Here is a 27866-nt window from a genome sequence, read left to right on the forward strand (position 1 = left end):
GCAATGATCATTTAAGGCACCAGATTGAGTGTGCACGCACGTTTTGGTTCATTGCCCAAGCGAGAGTTCCAATGGCTTCAGATCAGAGGAGGATTGCATGGATTTGGCTCTGATATCCTGCTAATACCATGGGAAAAACTGGCATTGATTGCTCTTAGAATAACGCAAGTTAGTAAGGCACGCACGTTGCCTCACCAGTCCCGGCGATGCGTCTGGACTCCTGATTGCCTAGACTACATGCTGCTCCACTAAATAGATACTTCATACAACATTGTTCGGAAGAACAACCGGATTCTTGCTTAGCTCCGTGATGATGTACCTGCGCGCTACATTCTGACTGAATCTTCATCACTTTTCTGTGAACTTCGGATGCAGTGCACTGTCACGCGGGATTCTCTTGCACGGTAGGTTTTATCCCTTACACTCTTACGCTTGTCTCTTATCTTTATATACGTTTTGTTTTCGCACCATGGGCTGTACGCTGTGCACCACAGTGACGAGTATTCAATTATACTATCAGCTTAAAACTTTATTATCGAATCTAAGTTATTTTTATTGTAAGTGATCGTTCTTGACCACACGAATTGCTGACGAATCGAAAACATGCTTCGATACATACTTTTGATCGTTTAAGGTCGGCACAGTAGGTTACTATCCTATAAAGTCTGTAAAATTTTGTTAACCGGAATGCTGCTTACGTTGTCCGTTTATCATTTTATTTCGACACTATTCGCAGTTTTATCAAATGTACACTTAGAAAATACCTCACTAACGAAATGGCCGCATCCCATTAATTCGTTGAAAATAACAACTCGGCAGCTCTCGGGACGTACAACACAGTGGTCTCCGGTCAATTGATCCGCACGGTGCACTTGTGTGCCATCGGGTATCTTTTGGCCAAATTAATCCCCGCTTGTCAGGTTTGATTCATCACGGGATCTCAATAAAGAAATATCGATATCTGATATGTGTTTTTTAATTCTCGTGATCCGTATACACTGCAGAGAAACTTAAGAGCCCCAAGTGAGTTCAAGTGCAAAATTTTAGGTTGAACGAACGATGGCTGGGATAGAGAACCTCTTCGAAATGGCTAAGGGACCAGAGGGACCAGAGCTAGCTGGCAAGAAACGAGTGGCTACACCAAACCAGCTGAATATAACCAGTCTAGTGCATGTGCATGCAATCCCAGGTCGCAAAGCCAAATACTTAAGACCACATTAAGCATCGCATACATGCACATGTATATTCTTCGCAAGATTCTCGTAAGATTGTAACTTAATCTAAGAATTTTTAAAGAATTTTGTCACGAATGTACCTCCACATGTACACAAAATCTAATAAGATCTTAACAAAGAATCGTATGAGAATCATACCTTGATTTTCGATCTGGAATGTGACTGCAAAGTTACCATTACTGACTTGCCTGCGGGCTCAAATGGGATCTCAAAGCACGAGCTCTCATCAGCTCTCATGAAAAGGAAGCTAAATATCCATTTCATCCAATTAACTAGCTTTTAACAGCAATTTGCTTCAGTTTATTCATTATACACGATTGTATTCAGCTTCATGGTTTATATTAAAGAACCATGTTGTGCAAATGACGAATGTTGCCGTTTACCTAATTTCATCCACTATTGGTGATATTGATTCCGTTAGCCTTTCATGTGGTGGCGAAAACATATGTTGCAATGTATCATGAACAAATAGGGAGGGGGGGGGGGGGGTGACTGGGCAAATAATAATGAAAACAGCAATACCATAATACACGGTAGCAACCATGTCTCCTTGGTTGTAGGTGTTACCTGATCGTTTTTATGATGCGATATTTGGCTACATCTGCTACTGCAATCGAACCTGACCATGAATCTGAAGAATTATATCAGGATTTTTATATTTCGTGAGTCCATCCTGGAATAGACGACACTCAGAATGTAACATTTCATAAAATCTTCTAATTGATGCTTCCGTCAATGTCATGATTTGACAAGATGTGTCAGCGTAGTTATATTGACTGGGATACGCCAAAATGAAAAAGAAAATGAAACAGATTGATGTGATAACACTGCCAAGTGCAGAACGATATGATGATAAGAGACGACATATCGATGTGATCAATTGATATTACATGTAAATACTCTGTAAAATGGTTGACGTCTTCAATTGACGAATACAATAACTCCATTCGATTGTTCGATTAGAAATTTCAACATACATACTGCACACGTGATGTTTCAGTGACAGCCCAGATTCTTCATATATTTCTTCTGAATAACGCATGTTGTTAATTTCCGATTAAGAAAGGAAAGTTCCTAGTGTTGGGCAGATCAAATGTTAGCTGAGGAGATGGGTAACAAGTAAGAACAATGTTTTTCAGAGGTAAATGTACGTGTAAATGCCCACGCCCTTTCTGTTTGCTGTGCGAAAACTATACTGAGCATTTGTCATGTTGCCGTTAATCGACATTTGCTATGAAATACGGTATGTCTGTCTTCGTTAACCACTAATCTAGAATTCAAACGGCAAATATGCTTTCCTTTCAAAACTACCTAAAAAAGTGACTATCATCTTTTTAGGTATTTCATCCGTCGAACCCTTGCCGTTGACTTGCACACAACAATGTTGGGTTTAATGCAAAATTCGATATGGCATGTTCACCAATAACTGCACGACATAAACAAGATTGCAATTTGAAATGTCTCCTCTTGTTAGGATATCCTTTCAATCCGGGAAATTCGTTCCTTCAAAACCTGACAAGCCTGACATTTTTTCTAGACCATTAAAGTTGTGAATCGCACGAAAAAGTACAAAGCAACTGGCGTGACAGCATGACATATACATGTACGTGTCCCTAGGTTCTCAGACAGTGAGCATGGTATGCTTCCCTGGAATCGACAAAGTGGTATCGCATAATGAATAGACAGGATCGTCGCAACTTGCCCTCGGGTTGTCAAATTCTTGCAGTATCATTCAAATTTCATCCAAATTTCACATATTATTCCATACCTCTGGGTTATAAAAGAGCATTCGCATCGTACGCGTAACCTTAAGTACAACTATCTGCTAGCATTATGAAGAAGCTCATAGCGTGCGATAATGCTGTAAATTTTTCAATCCATAATATGTGATGACAGTCTTCACTCTTAGAAATACAGGTTTTTGAAAAACCTTCAGAGGTTTAAGGTTTTCGGTCGGCACAAATATGCACCCCGTAGAGAGTTTTCAGCGAAATAAAATAAACTAAAAGGTTTTTAATAAGCCTCAATAACCTTTCATTTCTAAGAGTGTTTGAAACAAGTTTTATTCAAATGAAATATCTGATCGTGTCTGACCTTGGAAGTATTATAATAAAGTTTGTTCAGAAAGGAAGAAAGAAAGCTATGATTGATGCGAATTGAAATATCGCGTGACCAGCGTGCAGGCAACTTATGTGTGTACCATCAGTATCAAACATCAGTTTTCAAACCTTTCAAACTACATAGTAAGATGGAGTGTCCCGCTAGGCGCAAATGGTTTTATAATACGTTTAACCTGGTATCTGCGTCATTGAAGTTTTAGGTCCAAAGAACGATACCTAACCGTCGACATACAGGCGGGGAGGCCATTTTAAAACTGCTACACCGACTTACAGTGACATGATCATTGAACATAGTTAAAGGGAACAGCTACGATATATCATTGGAAGCACCACGCCCTGATGTTTTGACCGAGTTTATTAGGCTCCTCATTATTAGCGTTTCTTGACAGGTCTCCTTTAGTGTTTTTCTGATCTTCATCTCAGTCGAAAATTTAGACGAAGACATTTCACCCATACCGATATTTGATCAGTTCTACCAATCTTCAAAACTCATCCACTGTTGGTAGATTGCCGAGTTACGTATCAAAAAGCGATTTAATACCGTTAGCTCCTTGTCAAATCATCATATTTCAAAGTGGATACTAATTGCTTTAAAAGAGGAAGTAATCAGCCCGGCTCCTGAGGGAACAGGTCTCCGCTTCTTGCATTAGGACTTGTCAAAGGAAACTCGTTATTCCTGCAGTTATGCTCAAGGCGATTTATGTTGTTTTGCCAACATTGCGTGTGTTGTTTGCTCCATGAGATTTCGAGGCTGATTTCTCGTCAGATAGCAATGGTTTCTTTGTGATCTTCTTTTTTGGATTCGTTCTGCTAGAGTCTGCTGTCGAGTTGAGAAATACAGGCGCTATTCTGCGATGTTGGCAGGGGAACGATGTGTGTCATAACACTCATGAAAGCTGTTCTTTCGACATTTACTTAACTATGGTGTTTAGCTGTCGTTGCAAGAAATCCAGATCTCGACATGCTCAAGAGTCGTTCGGCAACGCTTTCTTCCCGATTTCGCCAGAGTTGACGAAGATACAGGCGCAGATGTTTTGCTGTATTTCATGGACAGGGAATAGTTGGAAGTTATGACTGATATTATAACAGTGATTTTTCGATGCCTAAATCAGTTCAGTGTTCGCCTTAGCATGGTGGCAGTATAATTCTGGTAGTAAAGGTAGAAATGCAAACACATGTTGTTATTTCAAAGCTCGTCCTCTCAGCAGAATGCTTATTGAAGCAGGATGGTGCTTATCATTCTGTAGTTAATTTGTTTACCATAACTTAAGAATAGACCCGATGTACTTCTGAGTTTCAAAATGAAGCACTTGTGCCAGCATCACGAGTTTGCCTGTCTAATGATTTACAGCAAGTGTTAATGACGATGAAAGTCGTCTTTAAGTGACATGACATCAGGATGCTTTCACAAACCCAAAAAATCGAAAATGCAACTTAGGTGGTTTCTGTGACACTTTATGTATAACATGGAATTCATGGTCTGTCTATATTGTCACACTGGCTCATTGAGCATGTTATTAAACCCCTGTGACATGCCGTGCCTCTGCCACTACCTGACCAGGGGATTGTACAATCACCGCAGATTGACCAATAAATTGCCTTCATTACTCCGAGCACGGTCGTGTCGTAGAGTTCTTAAGGCAAGATCCCTCTGAGGAGTAAGGGCTGGGAGTAAGGGCGATAGTAAATCTTGATGAATTCCATTCTCCATTCGTATCCCAGTCCACAAGGACGTGACTTGACACGTAACATAAACTATGTTATCAACGATCTCACTTGGGAGACAGCTCTATTAACCGTGCTACATGGCTGAGCACTTATCTAGGATATGTACTCGAGTTATGATGTCAGTATTGTTAGGACTCTAAAAGGGACGTTGACATATTGTTACTCTGTAACAATGGGGCATTGTGTGCCCCAGTGATGTAATATACCTCTACCAGGGTTTGTGTCAACATTTTGTTCATAACTGGACTTCATGCAACGTGCATGATATCCAGTGTTAGTACATTCTCGCACGCGTCTGTGCAACAATTTGAGTTAACCAAATCGTAAACTAATGAACCACCAAGTACCTTCTGGAAGTAATGCTCTTCTCTTGTAAGTTATATCAAGTATTTATACTTGGTTATGTATACATGTACTTGGGAGAAATTGAGAGTTATGTTACCTGATGATGGTTACGTTGTATTCATTTCGTCTATCAAAACTTGAGCAAAAAATAAACATCAACGGTATGATAGGTGACATACAATTCCATCGAGGGTAACAGGATTTCTTAGGCTTTATCAAAGGGACCGTTCATTTTGCGCTCGCGAGTCCTTTTCTTTAAAAACGTCTTTTAACACAGTAGCTTCAACCTTCGCATAATATCCTTCGCCTTGTATATCCGTCTCAGTTCACCTCGTTGGGGAATACCAGGTGTACATTCACATGTACTTCAAGCGAAGTACTTCGAGTACAAAAATGCAACGTATGAGATACTGGCCAAAGTAACTTGGACCAAATTATTTCTGAAGATGCCCAGCGCTAGCGTGTGTGAATTTCAATTAGCTTCTTATCCCGCCGGATAATGATTAGTAGCACATCGTTAGAGCTGGTCAGGGCTTATGTTTGCCATCAGGGGATCAAGATAGGGTAACAATAATACATTTCAAATCTGATGATCGACATCGATTTATTGGCCTCTTGCAACGGAATCTAGTAAGGTTATGGGTGAGGTTATGGAGAAGAATGTGAAAGGCTATGGCTGACCAATTTGTGTTGTGAATAAATCACATTGACACATGTTGTTGGGTATGATCGTACTTGAGCAGAAGCAATAATTTGTATTCATCACATTATCGATAATTCCTGCATAAACAATAACATTTGCGAAGAGACCATTCACATTTTCGGTTTTGTACAATGTTAACCAGCGTGCAGTGAGTCTCCTACATCGATACACCAGTACAGATGATCCGAGTATAATGTACGATCGTTGTCTATGGCCATTGTTCTTACCATTATTAAGCTTTGATAGAGGCACACCGCGGTCATTAAAACCGTAATGTACGTACGGAATGACTCTTGCCGGCAGAAGTAGCAATGGTTGATTACAAGTAGCGCCGGCGAAACTTGTTATGAGTGTATAATCGAGCTAATATAATGTGCATTACTTGCAAGAGAACCATGACCCCAGTGCTTACGATATGATATCGTTATCAGTGATTTGCCTTGCAGTATCTCCAAACTATACATACAATTCTTTGTGAGACCTATTCTGCTCAACTGAGGTTAAGCACATGGTCGTTCAATACAACTCAACAAGTTCTTTTAACAGATTTTCGTTTTGAGCACGGCTAGTGAGTAAGCAGTCAGTGAGTGCAGTTTTTTTGCTAAAATTGGTAGTTATTTTAAAATTTGTGGACGCAACTTCACACTTTACAACTTCACAACTTCTAACTGGTCATCCGGTTTTGGAAATCGATTCCTATCACTAGAAGAACGACTTCGTTAATATTTCCCATTCGCCCAATGTCCAATCGGTATCAGTGTGTTCTACCTTGACCTCTGTTCAACTTTTGTAGCAAATAATCAACCGTCTTCGATAGGTAAAGCAATAGCATTTAAAAAATAGGGAGAATGTCACTACTCTTTTCGAGAGAAAGCTTCGCAAAAGGCGCCACCAAGTCATCACAGTCACACGTTAGGAGGTTTAAATCAATAAAAACAATTTAGGTGAACGAAGGAAGATCTCGTGTTGTCTCAAGTAAATTGAAATACCAAGACAATTGGTGAATAGGAAGCAACAGCTGTCCGGGTACACGATTGATTTCGTGACATGACCGTCTGTACATGTATCTTGTCTTCTTGCTGTATATCTATCTTGTTTGTGTCGTTTGGATTGTCGCGGTAATGTATAACCCGATTGTCAAGTTTGTAATGATTACGAAAATTTGAGGCAGCACTTTCAGTCCGTTGGTTCTCCCGCTGTCATGGAAGTGACATTTCCATTGGCAGGTCCATACTGTATTGAACATGTCAGACAGCATGTTTCTGGTTAACGAAGTGTTAATTGTGTCATCAAATCTATACGAGCAGGTCTGTTTTGTGCATAGCAGAATCCCTTATCTAAGCAATGGTAAAAAATATGACAGAGTAACGCAACGAAGTGTTATCCATTGCAATGATACCATGTGACGAGGAAGAAGGGTATCGATATTTGGCTTTATCTGCTAAATCCTCGAGGATTTCTGATTATACTCAACGGCGTTGTCTTTGATTCGTTTTCAATATCTCTTGACTGGGAAATTCTCTACCATATTGATCGAAAAGAATATCGAATCAAGTCGAAAGTCCCGGCACATGCGCGGGTCGCGCCGGGCATCGGATTGAGTTTGGTTCCAGGGAATTAGATTGCCTTGGTGTACAGATGAATTGCTCCAATAAGAACTTGGCGTCGCCGGGGCGGAAAACTACATCGGGACTGCGACGCTTCTTATGAGTTTGTTGTATGATTTAGTGCCACTGAGGCAACAGTCCGTGTAAAAACACATACAGCGCTTATGATTGGTTACACACTCTGCTTCCGCTTGTGAGCAATCGCGCATAATCTCGCGAGAGTGTGATTGGGCGTGATTTATGAGGCTATGTTTTGGCCTTTGATATTTGGGAAAGACACTGTAAGATTAACTCGAACACTGCTCGTTATTCTTAAGGCTGTTATATAAACACAACGTTAGGTTTTGCGTTTACAGAATTGATTAAATTGGCCTGCTATTATTCTTACATGATTGTTCGAATAATCGCAGAAATCCGTAAACTTATATGATAAGAAACGTCCGTATTATGTTCCATCTTGAATACGTCGAGAATGATAGGTTGATCAATAACGTTTTGGAACATTTTCCTTTTTGTTGGAGGGGATGGAGAGTGATTTAGTCAGCCCTTTCCATTCATGTTTCAAATGTGAAGGTGTTTCTCAAAATCTGCATCTCTGCAGTATTATCTGGTGGTTAATGGAGGGCGGAGATCAACTCGACAGCAACACATATTTTGCAAACTATAGAATTTATTGGCCAGCCCCGAGATGACATTCAAATTTTCAGATAATCACACAATTAAATAGACCGCTTGTTTCGCATGTTCAATTCATTAAGTTCCCTTGCGACAGTGACGACATCATCATTACTCCTGGCTTGGTTGACATAATCTGCTATCAAGAAGGTGACAGTTTTTCCTTTCTTTTTCCTTTCATTGTAGCAGGCCATGGCACTGGGCCTGATGTAGGGGTTACACTGAATGAACAAAGCAGAATCATCATAAGCTGTACTATCTTAACATTTTATCTTGCGTTTTGGTAACTCAGATTTTCAAAATCGTATCTAATCAAATCAAATCGTTCGGAAAACACGTGATATCTTTTTTGCAGCAATCAGTCACAAGGCGAAAAGAAATGCAGTATATTTTTTAAGTAATGTGATGAAGTCCTTTTGAAAATGGACAAAATTCTATTTTGCACTCAAGGCTCTCTGTAAGAAATAGGTATATTTGTAAACTTTCGTCAGATCAGTCATCTAACAAATTATTTCAAAGGTGTTTTGCCGTTGTGCTGGTGCCGTCTCAAGGGACACGGTGCAAGGGAAGGAAGTGTTGGGGCATGCTTCCAAAATGAAACTCAAATAACTGTTCAAACTGATAACTAACAAATATGATAACGTACCTTTTTCTGCAAGTCACTATTACAGAGGCCAACTGAAGCAAATGCTGATACTATGATCAGATCCCGGTATTCGTTTTCACACTTCTTTCGTGTATCTTCTACCATGCCATTGCACTTAGATGTGAGCTTTCGTTCTATCCAAGTGTCGGCGTATGAAGCCTAAAAGGGGACGATATGCAATTGTAACAGTCTTTCTTTTATATAAATCTTAAAGTGACCGCATCTATAGATATTACACGACAGTTCAAGCCTATCGTTCACCATGAAAGATGTTTCAAGGTTGTCGATGTTTTTACAATTTGCCCTGATTACCCTTTGAAATGACAGAAGAACACTGGGAATATATAGGATTAGGGGCGAGTGTGCTTTGTTTAAAGACAATAGATTGATGTGTAAGCGAACAATACCTACCGGTCGAATGTATCGATTCGATCTCCTACAATTGGCGTTACAAAGCCCGTCTCTCATGAAAATGAACACTCGCTTATTTTGTGCCACGGCTTCTCCGAGAGTTGGCCATTTGTTGGTAGACGGATAGGCGTCGACCTTTCCGCCCTTTCCAGAGAAGTGCTCTCGGAAGAGTGGTGCAAACTTGTCGAAGCCCGAGATTCCCTTGTGGTCATGGAACCGTATGGCAATCACCTCGTTCCTGTGTGCTGGGTGATTCAACCAGTTTGCTATGTCTCTTATTACCTGCAATAGTGTACGGGTATTCAAACACCAGTTCATTATATCACTTATTACCTGCAATAGTGTACGGGTATTCAAACACCAGTTCATTATATCACTTATTACCTGCAATAGTGTACGGGTATTCAAACACCAGTTCATTATATCACTTATTACCTGCAATAGTGTACGGGTATTCAAACACCAGTTCATTATATCACTTTTTACCTGCAATAGTGTACGGGTATTCCGATATCAGTCCATTGTATATAATGTTTTAAATCATATGTTTCTTATTTCTCATGGATTTGGTGCAGGGCCGGAGAAGCAAACTTTAACCTCTGAATTCCTCAGGATGATTCTCTGCAGGTTATTAACTGGGAATAACATTGTCTGTAGCAGATAACTATGTATCTAATAGTGCATGGATTGTATACTTGCCTCTGACAATGGCTGTCCATAACCGTCACTGTGACATGTCCATGCCTTTCCTCCTTTCGAGCAAGTATCAATGTCGAAAAAGCGGATCCCAAAATCTAACTGTCCTGGGAAAGTATAATCCTGGTTCCTGTACCAACAGGACCCAGCAGGAACCATGAAAATCTTTGCATCGTACTTCATGACTCTATTTGCACCTGGAGACACGAGAAATATATTGTTGTGACAAGCTGTGCTGAAAATCGGGCTCTCCTTCATTATCCCAGCGCCTGTTTGAAATGTCCTTGGACTTGTTTGTCCAGGAGAGGAAAGGTTCTGTATGCCATTGAGGATTTTAAATCAACACCGCGATTGACAGAAATTGGGTTTTTTCTCAAGATTTCCTTTACGGTTACGTATGAACACACCAGATTTTGCTACGGTGAAAAAAGGGCACCCCTTCGGAAAAAGTCGTCAAAATTGACCAGGAAAATACCGTAAGTCTAAGTAAGATCTAATTGAAAACTTATCGTGGAAAAGCTAATCTCCAGGATATTCAATCGGCTCGGCAATTTCGACCTACCAGAGTTGTGAGTTCCTGCAAATGTGACTTGGTTGAATCTGAGGTTGCATAGTCCCTCATGGCCGTTACACTTCGTAGCTTGAAATTGTTAAGAACAGGTCATATAAGAATTGAGTTATGCATTAGCAGCTCCAGCTAGCCGGTTGGTTCCCGCAGGTACCCATGACATATTTCGGGCGCTGCATTCATGACATTAGACTGCTTATGACGCCACGTTTGGGATTTTTTCTTCTCAGAAAATTGAACCGATCGAGGACTTGTTTTAAAGCGCATATGTCAAGATATTCTGACTAAATCTACACTTTGGAGGTAAAACCGAAAAAACAAATCATTGATTGTCAATTACATGTAATTTGATTGATTTGTTCCTGAATATGGTATGTCTACTACCATGGCTACAGTATGATATAGCATTTATCTTAACATCATTTAAAATAGCTTGTAGTACACGTCCAAGTACATGTATGTAGATATAGAGAAAGCTAACGATTTAAGATTGCATTTGCTTACCTTGTGTTGCAGCCAGTTGAATCCATCCCAAAAGGGCTACAAACAGTACTCTTTGCATCTTTTGAACTTGAAAATGTTTTTTTGTCGATATCACGCACTATAGACAAGCTCGGTGACACCGTCCCTTCCAAAGTCATTGTGTGGGTGAAACCTGCGCTTTTTATCAAGTATTAAAGAGGGTGAGAATGTGAGTATGGTTTGGTCGTGATCTATCTGCAATAGTTGGGTGCTTTGTTCTGTGACCTACGTCACATGCTTGGCTACCTGTGGTGAGATGTCAGCATGTAGAATTAAGGCCGTGTCCTTGGCTCTCTACTCTCGCGCTAATCTCGTGCACTAGTTTGACCGCATGATCCAAATCGAAATAACATCAGCTAATTGATAAGTTGATGGGCGTGTTCATATTCATATTTTGCATCATTAGTAAGTTAAAGTCACAGTGGAACTCGGAAAGGTACACCACTTCTCTATGAATCATGGCGCAATGAGATATTAATTTGTGATGCCTTTAAATGCCTGATTCACATGGTAATCAGTTAATTGAATAAGTTGATAACGTGGTTCAAACAGACTTTGTTTGAATAAACCCCTTGGGCCCCACTGTTACATTATCTTTATAAAAAGAAAGTTTTTACACGTAAAGTCATACTGAACTTCCAGCTGTATTGCCTGATCCGTAGCCCCCGCACGTTGTCTGGAAGCTGGGCAATGTCAATACATTGAGGGTCAAGATGACGTAAAGCAGGCATTTATCATGACGACATCTGATGCACACTTCACTGTAGTGTTCAGAAACAAATTTGTCGAAAGAAAACTGTATAATTTTCAACCGTTTAATACTTTAAAGTGTAAGAAAGTAATCATACAGGAAAAATTGAATCTTGAAGCTTGTTCTTTAATTGTGTCTTCAGTAAGTGAATTCCCATGGCACGCCGTTTCTTCTTCGCCTGTAACTGAAAAATACAAAATGAAAGGCCCGTTTGATGATATTATGATATGATAGTCTCTCTTTATGGGTCAGCTAAAACTGGCCTAATGAATTTTTTCAATAAACCAGTCCGGACTGATTCCAATATTTCTTTAATCCAGTGTGGTCAAATAAAATTTTGGCAACAGTACAACATTTTTCAGTAAAAACTATATTTTTGCTACTAGGATATGTATGTAGCATACTGGTGACTTCTGCTGACAATCGCTATACCCATATAGCAAATATCTGTTGGACATATTTTCTGCTAAAGTATCAAACATGTATACACATGTAGTATTTATTGAACAGAAGAAAAACAAGTGAATTCATATAATGTAATTGTTGACAAACATCTTGTGAGATTACTTTTTTCTTATCGTTAGATATTTATCAGAAAAGTTTGGGGTTTTTTCTGTTTTTTTTATTCGTTCTCTGTGTATGATTTTTATTGCATATTATTGTTGTCTGCTCCTTATTTGGAGGATTTTTACAATAAATTATTATTATTATTATTATTATTATTATTATCATTAAAGGGTTGTACTAATGACAAGAGTTGATGGCACTAAATAATGTGCCTATCACGAAATCACACAAAATAACATACTTAACAAAACTATCCCTTTGACATCACACCGTCGGGCACCGAAACTCTTTGCATCCATCACTTCTCGTGAATAAGACTGGAATCAAGTCTCCTGGACAAAACATCGTAGTGGCGCGCAGGCAACACTTTTGAACCGTACAACCATCAACGTTCTTCGTAGAAACTCCGGGAGGGCCGCAGGAGCGAGGGTTGATCACGTTAGCCAGCGGACAACAACTTTGAACCGTACAACCATCAACCTTCTTCGTAGAAACTCCGGAAGGGCAGGAGCTAGGGTTGATCACGTTAGCCAGCGGACAACAACTGTACCTAGGGCAACCGTCCACCATCGTCTGTTGTACACCGCTAGGACATAAGGTAGGGTTAATCATGGAGGGACTGCACCTTTCAACATTGGAATCTGGGTTTGGTCTAGCAGCTAAAATGATGAAGAACAACAAAAATATCAGAAGATTTAACAGCAAAATCACAATTTTAAAAGTGCTTCGATTATACTCGTAGAATGTTTGCCTCACTTGGATAATGTTTGTTTCATATGTGATATCAGATTGTTTGCTTACTTGCATCGTACATTTATTTACTTGCAGAATATTTGACTTGCTCACAGATTCGTTGAAATAACTCGCAGAGTCTTTGATTAACTTGAATGTCGTGGTACATGTAGATCAGTGGCATAGTGGTTGGATAAAGTTGCCTATTATAAGCAGGTCGCGGGTTCGGCTCTCGGGAAGGATCACCGCTTTGAACAAGAAACCTGCCTTTCTGCCATGACAAGCACACTCAATTTAACCACCTGAGAAACACGAGTAGGTTTCGATGTATTCATCGTCTGACCGAAGACAGAGTCACCAGGCCAATTTACCCGATTGGCTATTGATCATTATACAGCACCTTTCTTCCGTCGAGGAGCTTTAAAAATGAATTAAAAGTGAACCTGCGGGAAACTTTAGAGACTTACCGACAACTGCGGCCAAAGCCAGCAACAAAACGAGTGTGTAGTTCATCAGGGTAGGTTGGATGTTCGTAGGTTTTTCGACCTCTTCGAAAACTTGAATGATTAAACTGGAAGGTGGCCCGGTATTTGTATTGCCAACTTGCCACATGTAATCCACGGTAACTACATAAAAAAGGGTTTTCATCAACTGACCCGCCACGTTTATGAATCCAACCAAAAGTGTTGGGAGGGCTGCAACAGCTGTAACAAACAAAAAATCTAAATTTCGGATGCGACCGTGTAACTGATAGTTTAGTGTCCCTACAAAAAGGGCTGTTGCAAATTCATCCGCCTCATTTAGCTACTGCTAAATGAGGCGGATGAACTTGAAAATCTAAAATCTTGGGTTCAAGATAGTATGTTATTACATGTATGATACCTAGAAGTCCTCTGTTTCCGGGGTTCTAAGATCTCTTCCATGTTGGTTGTTACTATTTAGTAGTCATCTCTAAACGGCCTTGATGTCGATGGGCGAAACACTCATCCCGCCCGATTCGTATACTACTATCATACTATTATCATACTGTGTGATACCGGATACATGTCCCTATTTCACCTCGTCGTGAGAAATAAAACCCGACCCCGCTTACACTGCACATGGCATCTCTAGTCCCAGTTTCCCACGATTTTCCCTTCTATCTTGGGTCCTGATACAAGACAATATTAAAGTGCGGTCATTTTTTTACATGGACAGACATAGAGACGACCCCATTTTACCAAAAAAGAGGGAAAAAACATGCCTATTATTCTAGGTTTCGCAGATCAGGGCCAAGCCGGTGTCGAAAAAGGTATTGTTTGTGCAAAACTTGCAAGCTGTTGCGTTTGCTCCACTTGTTGTCGTTATTCAGGGATCGGCAGGATATTAGATGGTCACAGGTGCTTCTTTCCATAAGGGGGCATCGTTTTTTTTTCGATTCCCAAAATAATTGATCTTGCTGACATTCTCTGATTGATCAGCTTCTCATCAACTTTTCTGGCCGCAGAATCAACATGCCTGAAATAGTTATTTGTTTGCGTTCTAACCAATAGGCCCCATAACATGTACATCCACATGGCTCCAAATAAGTTGAAATGGCATGTAACGCAGCAGTAGTACTAGAGCTTTGTATGGCGAATGCCGAATCCAGGGGGAAAAAACTGATAAGTTGATTCTTCTGTATAGGCCAACTATCTTTAGTTTCATATAATACATGTAGCATGAACCATCTTTAAAATCTTCTTGAAGATTCATTGTGAATGGACGACCACAGCAATATGCACATTATACTATGTATGCTCAATCATCTTTCAGAATGTAGCAACAACTTTCATCGATGACTAACCCATAAAATGGGAAAAAGAACTGTTTGTACCATTTCTCTTCAAGTCGCCCGCTCGACCATTCTCCTTTCGACACGATTCCCGAGCGCTGCAGCGATGGAGTTTAGGGTACCCAGACAAGGTTATTCACGAAGAGTTTCGTATTCAACATATCAAAGCGAAAGTGTTGCTTATGAGTTGAAACGATCATACATCTTCTGGCTGTACTCGCTTTCTGACAATATAGGCTGTAGTCAGGCATTCTATCATGTTAAAGTTGATACCCTAGTCCCCTAGGTCCGCTTGCCGTCTATATTGATTTATCATCTGTCCCCAATCGGGTCTTTATCAACAATGTTCTAGCGGTTATTAAACGTCCACTGGGAAAAGACTAACATCGGTTTATCACCATATTGTGTTAAGTCTGGATGTATTGTAAAGACAAATATATAGAAATCACGCCATGGGTGGACGCTGCCGACAATGTAGCTACATTTGTAGCTGTTATCTTTGGCAGCTGCCAAGCTAAGAACGGGTATCATCCCGGCCTGTTTATTACCTCGTTTGCTGAAAGGGCTGTATAGACCATACTATTACTTATTTCAAAAGGCCTGTATATTCAGGACGAGAACCTAATGGCCACATCCTTATTTCTCTGCGGTAACTATTAAACACGTCTTGTCTCAGGTATTTCTTCTATTGTTTTAAGCTATCCATAATTCTCTTCAGGGGATTTTTCTGTAACTGGTTTCTTACTGGCTAAGCTTGGCAGTCAGCCAGAACCAAACTTGAACTGACAGTGATCAAGGCGATAGCAATATCCAATTAGTTTTCCTTTGACCCGGTCAACCAATTAGTTCTTTGGGAACATGTAGTATGACAGTCCGTAGCGGATATAATGAAGACTTTGTAAGCACCATGATATGATAGCAACATTGTTGAAGGACCTAATGAGTATTTCGTAGAATTTACCCAATACATTGCGGATAGCTAGATTCTTAAGCCCACTTGATGATAGAAGGGTTCGTCTCTTCATAATAAGAAAAATGATTAAATCGATAATTAGTATCATTCTTTTATCGTCATTGTGTTTATACTTCTTGTGAGACGGGTTGTAGACTACGTGAAGAACTACATGTACTACATGTACCAGTATCCAGTAGCTTGGCTGACGGCAATCAATAAATGATCTGATTTTTCCTCAACTTAAAGTTGTGAAAAGTATATCGCAGTCATGATGTGGATAAAAGCAAATCCCCCTTGAAATCATTTCGACACCATCAGAGCTAACCCAATGGGCAGAGTAATGGTACGTCGTTCTGATACGCACAATAGCGGTGGCCTTTCTTGTCAGCTTGGAGCTCCTAGCCAATTCGTTATACACCATTGTTCATATTGATGTGTTATCCGATGGCCCCATCCGCTGGGATAATGACAGGGCACCGCGGAGCTGGTCAAACGAAGTGACGATACTTTGATATAGCTACCCATATTTACATTTGGGACAACGCTGGCTTGGTGTCGATCTTCTGCATTACTCATGAAGTCTTGAGTCATGAGAATATCGAGCCCAGAGGTCTGCTGGGATGCGTGGTGCATGTGTAATGGCAATGCGTACATGAATCAACATGCAGAAGAACTACAATATGACCAATGACGTGACTGGCCGGTAAGTCTAGATATTTTTCAGTGTGGTACTAGAAATCATGGCAGCAGTGCATGCCGTAATATGGAAACGTGGAAAAAAATTCGTAGTAAATGGTCAATTCCCGTCTTGTAACAAATTACAATTAACATCAGCCCTATGCACCCGAATTCATAATCTGCCAACGGAAATAAGCATATTTGAGTCGGCGCTTTCGATTCGAGCAGCGGGGAATCATCACCAATTTCTTAATGTTATCCTGAGTCTCCCACAAAATCTGCCAATGAATACAACCAATCTTTGCTGTCACTTTCGGTATAAAGATGCGGAAAATTTCGCTTAGAATATTGGACATTCCTCGCCGAGACCAGAGACCGATGCCCGAAGCTACACTTTGCCAAGTATCCATAATTCGTTCTCATCAGGTTGAGTGGTCGTGTCCATACTTGGTTATTATGACAAGTAGAGTCAATGGGGTGGCATTAGTAAGAAACGAGGAGAGGAGATGTGTCAGCCGGAGAGAGTCATTGGGCAAAGAATGAGGTACAAGTACCCCACGCAGTACCTGCACTAGTATTTAAAAAATAAATCCGACTGGGAATTCGACTTGGCGTATCTTGGTTCCGGCGTCAATTACCACGCAAGAATGGAAGAAGTAAGACCACCGTACAGTGATCACCTCTGAGCAGATTGATGCATTGGAATCACACAAGACATGCGAGATTCAATAGGTAACCAGCTTAAATCCTGTTTATATACTGTCATATGTGAACAGTGCAATGACCTTTGATGCCTGAAAACAAAAGTGAAACGAGAATACATGTACTTGTAAAATAATCCTCCTCAATCAAATACTATAGTAGTCAAAACGAACGGAAATCGCAATAACTGAATATCGGGCTTTAATCAATGAAACCAACCTGTAAACTAAACCAATCACTAATTCCTGTTCATGGCTGGTGTTTCTAATCATCTCATCTTTTCATCTTTTTATTCAATTTGTTTCTCATTTCGAAAGTCTTTGCGCGTAACGCAGATCTCATTAGACGAAAATTGAGCAATTCGTTAAGCGGTTGGTTCTCAATTTGTCATCGGGCGAAATCGGGAAAAGCGTTAATAGGTGTCCTGTTTTGTTTTCTACTAATCGTATACCAAGTGTATAGTTTCTAGGTATCATCAACGTAGACATTGCGGATTCTTGGCACCCAATGCCGTGTGGTTATGTTTTCGTTGTGTGGTTGATTGATGCATCTGGATTGCTCTTGTTAATCATCCAATGCGTGTTACAGTCGTTCTTCTTTTTGAACAATCTTCTTCATTATCGTGAACTCATGAGATTAAGTAAATGATACATTATAGCACATCAGTATTCCCATTGTAAACGTCCAAGAAAATAATGTGCATATTAGATTTTGCAAAACATCAGTTCAGCCAGGATATTGGAAACGAGATTGTTGTTGACCTCAGCGACTTTCACAATGCTTCTTCCATTACCTGATTGGTTATAATTGCTTCTCGCCTCCTCCCGGGACCACTCGGACCACCTGATATTAATCATCAGGACATTGCCTTAGAGATTTCAAATAAAACGCCGCCATAAAAGATTATCTTATTACATGTATATGTACCAGTATCGATTACATGTACAAAGATGATATCTTCCTGAAAGTATCGGAATGTGACAACAGATATTTCTGCCAATATTATCAGAGGACATTATGCATTATAATATAAGAAAAAAATTTAAAAATTGCCGCGGGCTCTATCATGAGGGATTTACAATTTCTTCTTTGACCTATCTGTCATTTTAGATGAGGCAGTCACGTTTAAACTGCTTTTCAACCAAGAAATCCCACTTTTGCTGTGGTGCGAAGAGAAGAAGTAATATTGTGAGAAGTCCTTTCACAATCAGCGCAGACCAAGGGGACTAGTGACGATGATGCTCCGTTATTCAGAATGATTTTTTTAAACAATGTAACAGGCGCTTACAGCTTGACTTGCAGACTTTTCTTATTGCTCGACTTTGAGTCAGGCACGCACGTCTCTAACGAGCAGTAACTGCCTGAGAGCTCTGATTGCTCCGTCCGGAAATCACATCATGCTCGGCGCGGATCGTTGCTTTCATCAGGGGACCGGGTGCCACCATGCATGCAGGCCGCAGTTTAAAGTCAGAATACCTTCTCAATAAATCGTTGAAATATCTCTTAACTTGTGAATGTTACTAAATAAAAGATAAAACCCATCGCCGTCATGAGTTCGATAAGACCGTGTTCATGTTTAGAATGGCAATTATGGTTAACGTACAGTTTAGATTTTAATTTGAAAGTGCATTTCATCCAGGAGTTCTCTCAAACTTTTCCGGCTCTAATGACCAAAGTTGTTTCTGAAGTCTCTTTAGGTTGCTTGCTCATTATCTGAGCCTGATGGGGCGGCTGCAAGGCAAATAATGATAGTATACCTTGTGCACGGACAGTGTATATTGTACGAATCAGTTTATCTCTAGTACAAAGAGTGACCAAAGTCTTCGATTTGAAAATGAGGCTCTCTCATGCAAGCCTATTATTCAACCCTGTCAGGTTGAATCACCTACTTGGCAAAGGACTGTATTCAGTTCAGATTCGTGTCTCATGAATAAAACAATACTCACTTTGAAGTTGTTTTAAGCTTATAATGCGATACACATCCACCATCTCTGGGGGTCGCCGCCGTTCTCAGTGATTTAAGAGTTGTGCTGCCGCCTTTGCTCCTGTCCTTCCCCAGTGGTGATATGTATTCTACTCTCCCAATGTTCAAATGTATAATGAATCATTTCTAGACCTTATTTTCTAGGAAAATAAAACCCGGTGCATGGCATTCCCTGAGGAACCATATGCCAGGAACCCAGCGAGTCGTATCCTTAAAGATTTTAGAGTTGCGGTAAATGATGTGCAACTGTCACGACAGTCTTAGATATTTGAGTCTCCTCGTGGGCCCATGGCTAACAGATGCTATCAGAAGATCGAAACATCGGTCTCATCGAGGCGTAACAACAGGCCAACCTATAAGGCTATATACGCGTAGCCAATCAAAAAGATACAAGATTAGGATTGATGTTCTTACTTTGAAACAAGAAAATCGAGCAGATAAAGGCACAATTACTACAAATATAGACAAATAAATCAAATTATTGGATTGATTTAATGTGTTGTCCGCGCTTGCTTTAGGTTGAAGTTGTCATACGATGTTACCATCGACAGGTTTTTATTGCATTTACACTTCGATCGGAGTATGGATTCTGTGCCCTTGGGAATCAACAGAGTTATTAGGAGAATTACTAAGCGGTCAACTGTCCAGTCACTTTTCACATAACAGTTCCCCTCAGAAATGCTCACCGAAAATTGAAAAAAAAAACAAACCATATTGACCTTTGGACATCAGTCGCTGTGTAATAAGGTGTCCTTCAGCATACGTTCTTCTCCAGCAACAATAGATAAATGTCGAACAATCTATTAACCGAAGTCAAATAAATAACAGAATCTATCTCTTCAGAGTGTTAGATGCAACACGGCGTTCATAAAGCTGATTGGACCCATTGGATACTAAATCATACACTGGTCTTATCTTTAGTTGATTTATACGTGAAAAGTCAATACTTAAGAATAAATTGTCCACAGTGGTTATAGATCGCTTTCAAAGCCCGAGAGAAGATTAAAGAGAAAAGGAGCGTGGAAAATCAGGTTTGATTCATTTTTTATGTGATTAATGCCCGCAGCGGCATTCCACGAGTCGGTATGAATAAATTTCGGTGACGAACGTTAGACAAGGAGTCGTTTAACATGCTAAGCTTGGTTGAAGATAACGCTCGCTTTGGGATCGCTTAGACGCTTCGTAATCTGATTTCAGGCGATGTTTATTTGCATACGTACAGTAACGCGAGTAAGGGGAATATTCATTTAGATATGTCACATCAGAGATGGATTTGAATGCGTGGTTTTTTGCAGTTGGTGTTGATTGGATTGCAAGTTGTCTGTGCTTATGTAAATATCCGTGATGTACCCATCATTATCATTGCATTGTGACCGTAATTCGTTCACAAGGTTACAATTCCCACGCCAATGCAACGAGTACAATTACAAATCAACCATATTAGTTGATAAAACCACCTCCTATCTAGTATCGAGCAATTCAGCGGAAATCGCTTTATGTCGGCTCGGCTCGGCTCAGACCACCATGTTAGATTGATGAACTTCCGTAGGAGGTCAAGGTCAAATCGAAATTAGTGGTCAATTTGGGTCTTCAGTGAATGTGTGGAGGTGTAACAAACATTCAACGTAACTGACTTGGTATCAGACGGGTGTACAGAAACAACAGTCTGAGGCCTACAAACGTCGCAAGCTAAAGTGAATTGCAAGACATGAAGTATAGAGTTTTGTAGACTAACCAGCAGCTACCCTGCTTGGCACATGCTTTTTGCAACACTGAATATAAGATGTCCTTCAACATATCAAACTATATCTACGAAAGAGCACTATAACATGTTCAATATATCACTAAGATTCGCCAGCACAATCCAAAATCGGAAAATTATTGTATGTGCATACCAGTCCTGTGAACTTCATGCCTCCCGCTTATGCACAGCAGCGAGCACACAAAAGTGTTCACTCAGCTCTCGAGCGGGGAACTAACATTGAATTCTAACTTGCATTACGTTACGTCACCACCTACAAGGCTGGGGATTACCGGTGTTTATAAAAGTCAATGCAATGCTCGCAGAGAAAAGATCTGATTACGTGTCAAGCTTTTCAATAGCCTTACAATTCGTGCATTAGTCACAGAGGTGCACAGCTATTGTCCCTGGCTGGTCATAGGCAGTTTTAGCAACAATCTTCAAATCCAAAGTTATTACGACTTCTGGCAATGGCTTCATCGATTGCATCAATCAACAATGCTTCAATTGTTGGGGGGTTTGGGGTGATTTTTGGGACATTGTAAAATGAGGAATTATTTGGTAGTTCACGACATTTACATGCATTTAAAGTTTTTTGAGGGAAAGGTGGAAATTAGATGCTCAATAAACGCTGTGGTCATGCTCATACACTGCTGATGATACCGAGTGGGAATTGAGCTTTTTGGCGTAATGCAACAGAAGATCGACCTAAGCATCCCCGGAAGAATTTTTCTGTACTTCACATTCCAATCTTCTTCAGTACACAACTAGTTGGTAGAAACCACCACGTGTCTAAAAATCCTTATTAACAGTAGTTTGAATAGATGTAACAGATGTTACCTACACATTGGGAGGGAATGACTTGAATAACTGTATCAGCTGTAACTCTTTCTTCGGGGGAAATCAATTTGCCTTCGTGAGATAGGTAATGGTGATCAACAGGGTGTGGAGTACTGAACAAACTGAATGGAATTCGACAGTTGCGTGTATTGCCCTCTCTGGGTTTTTCTTCTAGAAACATTGGTGTGGTGAAGCACCCGGTGGCTGTCAAACATTAGTTTTTTTGCCCGTAGTTACTTGTGATGTGAGATCGGTTGTTCTGCTCTAAGTGTTTGCTCCAACTTGCACGGTCATTAGCAGTACATGCACATCGAACACGCAGCGATATTAAAGCCATGAGGTATAATCCTGATTCTCTTTGCTCTCTTATATTTCTTTAAAACAGGTATATACATGTACGTTGTCTTTCTATTTTTGATGTCAGGGGTGCCATAACATTATAAGCAATCGTGCACAAATATACTGAGGCGTTGAGGCATTGGATTGGCCATTAAGATTAGTGCTGTTTTTATCGTTCTCGAGAAGAAAAAAAACAACAGCCGACCAAATCTACTCTCTCAATGCAATTGACGAGATTGCATGGATTCTGAATCAGTGTAATTGAAATTGCGGCTGTTTAAGGTTTTCTTCTGGGATCGCATAAAAAGGACAGAGCTGAATTAGGTGAAATTGATGGAAAGCCGAATACACTGGAGAGGCCAATATCAATTGCTCATTGGAAACCGAAAGCAATCATTGTCATTCTAATGAAAACGCCATTCGTCCTTTATCGTGAGAAGCATTTGTACGATGGAGCGCGGTGCGGAATGCGGAAAGAAACGTATCCGAATCTCAATCTATAATGGTCATATCCAAATAGTCGTCACTCAATTCACTTGTCAAACTGAAGTACATTTATTTGCGCTAAACGTATACTTTTCACGCAGCTTTGATGGACCTGTAGTTGTAGTTGCAGTCCTTGAGCATGTACTGCTTTAACATGACCCGGCCGTGGTGGTACATGGAAGTCAGCTGAAATCGTTGTGTGAAAGCGGCCATTATCCCTCTTGGAGATATTACCGCAGTTTTGGCCGCTTATATAAATATGTATCCATATACACGTATTTATTTATTTATTCATAGTAACCTCCGCAAGGGAGAAATATCATATACATTTACATCAACAGATACACAAACGATACACTAGATAAAATAGATGGCTAGAAAGAAATAATTCCACCCGCGCAAATATCATTAATCACCTGCTGAGTAAATTGGATATCTGTTGACTTATCCAAGGAAAACAACCTACGCGTATAAACTAAAGCTCTGCCTTAGGATATGAGAATCCCGCTGTTGCTCTATGGTAGCCTATACGGTGGTGTGACTTTTTACAGTGACTGTTTGAGACCGTACGTTGGATGATAATCTCTCACAAGTCGTGAGGAATTTTGAGTCAGACGACATTTCAGCATGCCGGCCGATCTACCGTCGTTGTGCGTATGTCCATCCTTCTGTGAAAGGAGGAGACTTTATGACTGATGTTCACCATGTTACGGCCTTAGGTATACATTCACCTTAAATACTGACTAGATAACGATGATTATCACGCTCAGGCCTGTACATGTCGAGCATACTGAGAATTTTAGCATTTTATATTCAGTTGGTATCCTCACCGACAAGTAACACTACACTCTTTCATGTTGCCTATGAATCATTTATCAAGTAACTTGATGTGGTTAGAATAGGAATCTTCGTGTAGCTCCAACGCAGAAGATGCCACCACATTCACTGAAGGACATCTACAATGTCCAAGAATGCATTTCGACGAACATGTAACTGGGTTGTTTGGGGGTTTTGTGAGGTTTCGCATACACATTCCACGCCGACTTTGAGAGGGAATTTCAGTCGTCTGGCGACAAAGTCTGTTAATAAGTTAATTGGTAAACCAAACTTTTTCATGTTGATGATCCATTGGACCTGTGCATTAGGCGGAAATTCGTAATCCAAGTCTTTATATAACAGTGTTCCTTTTTTATAATACGTTTGCATCATGTAAACGCTATCAGTAACGTTATAAGGAAATCGGCGTAGTGTCGAACTTTGATGTCACTTTCAAGATCCTTAACCGCAAATTATGATACCTATCAAGTGCTCTTATCTCTGTAACGCTAGGACATGCTGTAAGCATTTATCTATAGTAATTTCATTTAGCTTCGTTCGCGCTCCTTGCATCACTGGTGGCAGTTGGCAGAGGCAAAATACGCGGAGTGTTTGAAGATCTCAGCTTAATGATTAAACACACGATATCGAAATGGTACCAGTGCCTTAATCAAGCAGTGTTTTTCTGAGATATTTCTCAATACTCGTCTTTCGATGAGATTAAACCTCCATGGAACATATCCTCAGAACGTCTTGCTTACTGACGATGGTTTATATTCTCTTGCTCAGTAATTCATAACAAAGGATATATATCGACTAATTGGACAGTGTTTTCTGAACAGCCATGCCAAGAAAAATAATATGGCAATGCTCATGCATCACTGTGGTAATCTGTGCGCTTCTCAGTGATTTCCCAGGGGATTTACATGTCATGAGTCTGGTAAACAAATGTATCGACTCAACCAATGAGCCAAAGACCATTCAGAGCATTTCAATTCATTCTGCAGAAGTCATAGTAGTCCTCAGATTCCTGCCACACGTGTCTCTAATTTGCTGCATCCTCCTCCACTCTAGCCTTGAAGTCATCGTTTTAAAATGGTGTTCCATTCTCGACCGTTCCTTCATTGATAGCAGGTTAGCCTTAAATCGGACACAAATCCAGTGGAGAGTTTTATATAGAAAGCTGAATAAGATTTTAAACACTACTATTGCAAGAAGCTGAGCGGGATTTTTGACGTGGGTTTCAGTCCTGGCGTTTTTATTGTCAAGGCAACTTTGTTTAAGATACGATTCTCCTTCCTTATTCTGCAAATTCTTACCCAATTCACTCTCATTTCCTTGTACAATAATTCGATTTACTTTTTATCGTTGCAGTTCGCCTCTCATTAGTCAGCACCACCTCATGTAGTCGCCGATGCGTATCATCAAATAAAGCAGAGTCAGTCATTCATCTACGCCACCGCGATACAAGCGTATTTATTGTAATGGTTCGACCTATCAGCTAATGGAGGAGTGGAAATCAATTACGAGTACGACCCGTTGAATGAGTTGGTGCGCCAAAAGTGAACACTGACTGAAAATAACGTGCATAACGACATCCAGAATGGGTGTAATTCCATCACCTTAGCATCGCTTCGAGAGAGTCCCTTGGTACCAAAGGAAAAAACACTAACACTGTTCATTTTCACAGTTTAGATTGATATTGTTGGGTAACGAGTTTCGAAATTTGATTTCCCCAAAATGGCAAACACAGTTGGAGACCTTGCTACGGTAATAAACAAGGAATACGTAGGAGTGCTCCTACCGATTATCGTTTATATGTGCACTTTAGCTGTTGTTGGAACAATCGCCAACACTGTCACCATATTAGTTTCTTGTTGTAAACGTAAACAAATTGGGGGCTTGATTCCTGTGTTCGTCATACGATGTTTTGGAATAATGGACGTCGTTGTTTGTGCGCTAGCAATACCACTGCAGGTGTCATTTTTGTTCCATTATTTCATATGGAACGAACCGAAGGCATCCATATTTGACGCCAGACGACTTTTGTGTAAAGGGGTTGCTCGCATCGTCTGCTGGGAAATCGTGGCGACATCACTGATTTTGATTGTAACTGCCCTGGACCGGTATAATATCGTCTGCAAGAAATTCCGCTACACCCTAACCCCAGCGGGTACAAGATGTATGATATGGTTCTCGCTAATTCTCGCGTTTCTCTTGGATATTCCGCACGTTATCTTGGGTGATGACGTCACGATTGTGACCGCGAGAGACATCTTTCTATCAAAACCGTATCTGATATACGACGGGATAAACAGTTCGTTCGTAGCCCAGGATGTCAATGACACGTTTTGGGTCTGTGAGCATGTCCCGCTACATTCACACCTGGAGGACGTCTCCTTTATGTTCTTTGCAATTCTAGCAATCTTTTTCTTCATTTGCCTCCTCGTGACGTCAGTTTTCTATGGGTTGCTCTGCAGGTATTTCATGGTTCAGGACCCAATGAAAATGCTAACCGATGAGGTCATCCGGGTCGTCATCACTCAGAACGAGACTATCACACCAGGGGTTGCTGGGAAACCCGGAATCAAAAAGTCTACAGAGGCTAGAATCTGTGACGCGATCAGCAGACAGGGTGGGTCTGCAGATTTGGAACAGCTCTCCGTGCAGTTCAAAGAGGAACTCGAAGGTGGACCTGAAATAGAGGAACTGGACGAAAAAGATCAAGGAGGGGAGGCCAACACCAGTGGCTGCAATAAAGAAACGGAAAAGTTACATCCCCCTGAACAGCAGGAAGGAATGCAATTCGGCAAATGCCCTAGAACGACGACCAAAATTATGTTCGCGATTACCATTCTGTATGTGATTACATTGGCCCCGTTTATTGGGCTTCGTCTCTACGGGAAGCTAATGACCGATGCAATGGACCAACACAAGGACAGAATAGCAATGTACAACACTGCATTGCTCTTTCTTAATTATCTTTTCTTTCTCAGCAATACAATCAAGCCGTTCCTCTATTTCCTGATCGATTCGTCATTCAGACAAGATTGTTATGATTTGTTCAGTTGTACGTGCATTCGAGGTTGACCCCAAGTTTTAATTGTATCTCACGTTCACAGACTGTTAACCGCAAAATTATGATACTTCTCAATAGTTTTGCGATATGCGAATTTGTGATTTTGGTTTTGCCGAATTGGAGTTCTACTCGTGATATTTACTGATACGCATTATTCAGGATAGTTGAGCCAATAATGTAAATGCCATGCAGATCACGTCAATTCTACAGGTTCTTTTTGAGACATAAGACCAAACAGCTTAAATTGGTGAATTATTTGACATTAGTTTGGTTGGAGTCAATACCGATACTTATTTTGTTGCTGTGAAAGTTAAACGAGTTATTGACTGTAAGAATTGAGTGAACTGCGACGACGGGATTGAATCCTAATGAATGTCCTCTCTTCGAGTTGGGAAGAAAGGGAAACCAATGACTTCAAGCGATAGTTTGTTAAGCCCACAAAGTCAATGTGTACTTCCGTCGTGTAATATGTAGGTTGTGAGCAATGCATCAATGCAAATTTAACCAGGAGTATACATATTTCTGGTACATGTATGAGAATTCCCTTTTTGGGCGTGAAGTAATTAGTTTCAGTGGTGTTTTCCTGTTTCAAGTCGTCAAAACGGGAGGGGAAACGACTTGAAGACTAGAGGAAAGACCAGAGGCCCCAGTCTACAAATCGTTTTCTTAAGGGTATTCAGTTCATCTTCTTCAGCGTTAGCCCTGTCGGATATTTTCAAGTAAGAAAACATCAAGCACAGTATATTATTCATAATTCGGCACATGCCTCGCGTATGGATATCCTATACCATCGGTGGTACACAAAAACCGCAAGATGCGCACCGCCGGGGCGCGGGGCTGTCCCAATGAACCCGTCGTCAAGTTTGGTGTGGACACTTGCGAGGAAAGCGTGACCGCATCACAAAGCATCCGCTCCAACCTTTCTCGCTAGTGGGCTTTGCCTACCAACATGAAAAGGTCGTAGCCAACAGGTGGTAAACTCCGGACGCACGTACGTACGTCCTGTCGCATATGGAGATCCAATTAGGATAACGCAATGGACTGCCCCGGGAGGCAAAATGGACGGAAGCTCTACCATGGATCGTTCCCATGTAAATATGTCGTCTTTTTAAAGATGTTTAAAAAAA

The 27866-nt window shown here is 40.6% G+C and overlaps 2 protein-coding genes and 1 long non-coding RNA gene across 3 annotated transcripts; 1 reads left to right on the forward strand and 2 right to left on the reverse strand.

Annotated features, from left to right (window-relative positions):
* On the forward strand, positions 1–27777 carry LOC135488228 (uncharacterized). Its single transcript, XM_064772740.1, has 2 exons — positions 1–404; positions 25035–27777. Exon 2 carries the CDS (start codon positions 25401–25403, stop codon positions 26748–26750), a length of 1350 nt encoding a protein of 449 aa, XP_064628810.1. The 5' UTR covers positions 1–404; positions 25035–25400; the 3' UTR covers positions 26751–27777.
* On the reverse strand, positions 8401–11367 carry LOC135488247 (uncharacterized). The gene is made up of 6 exons (XM_064772775.1): positions 11239–11367; positions 10729–10806; positions 10170–10363; positions 9471–9752; positions 9060–9218; positions 8401–8634 (listed from the first exon to the last, which is right to left on the reverse strand). Exons 1-6 carry the CDS (start codon positions 11294–11296, stop codon positions 8458–8460), a joined length of 948 nt encoding a protein of 315 aa, XP_064628845.1. The 5' UTR covers positions 11297–11367; the 3' UTR covers positions 8401–8457.
* On the reverse strand, positions 12058–13857 carry LOC135487395 (uncharacterized). The gene is made up of 3 exons (XR_010446845.1): positions 13774–13857; positions 12816–13233; positions 12058–12191 (listed from the first exon to the last, which is right to left on the reverse strand). It is a non-coding gene; the product is annotated as an uncharacterized LOC135487395 (long non-coding RNA).
* Positions 27778–27866: the final 89 nt, after the last annotated feature.

Source organism: Lineus longissimus, chromosome 5 (assembly GCF_910592395.1).
Source record: "Lineus longissimus chromosome 5, tnLinLong1.2, whole genome shotgun sequence".
In the NCBI taxonomy this organism is placed as follows: Eukaryota; Metazoa; Nemertea; class Pilidiophora; order Heteronemertea; family Lineidae; genus Lineus; species Lineus longissimus.

Coding starts and splice junctions, on each gene's coding strand:
- LOC135488247 (XM_064772775.1), bottom strand. CDS start 11,296: ATGCAAAGAGTACTGTTTGTAGCCCTTTTGGGATGGATTCAACTGGCT. Junction 9,219..9,470: donor CGAATCGATACATTCGACCG/GTAGGTATTGTT, acceptor GTCCCCTTTTAG/GCTTCATACGCCGACACTTG. Junction 8,635..9,059: donor ATAGTGACTTGCAGAAAAAG/GTACGTTATCAT, acceptor TTGTTCATTCAG/TGTAACCCCTACATCAGGCC.
- LOC135488228 (XM_064772740.1), top strand. CDS start 25,401: ATGGCAAACACAGTTGGAGACCTTGCTACGGTAATAAACAAGGAATAC.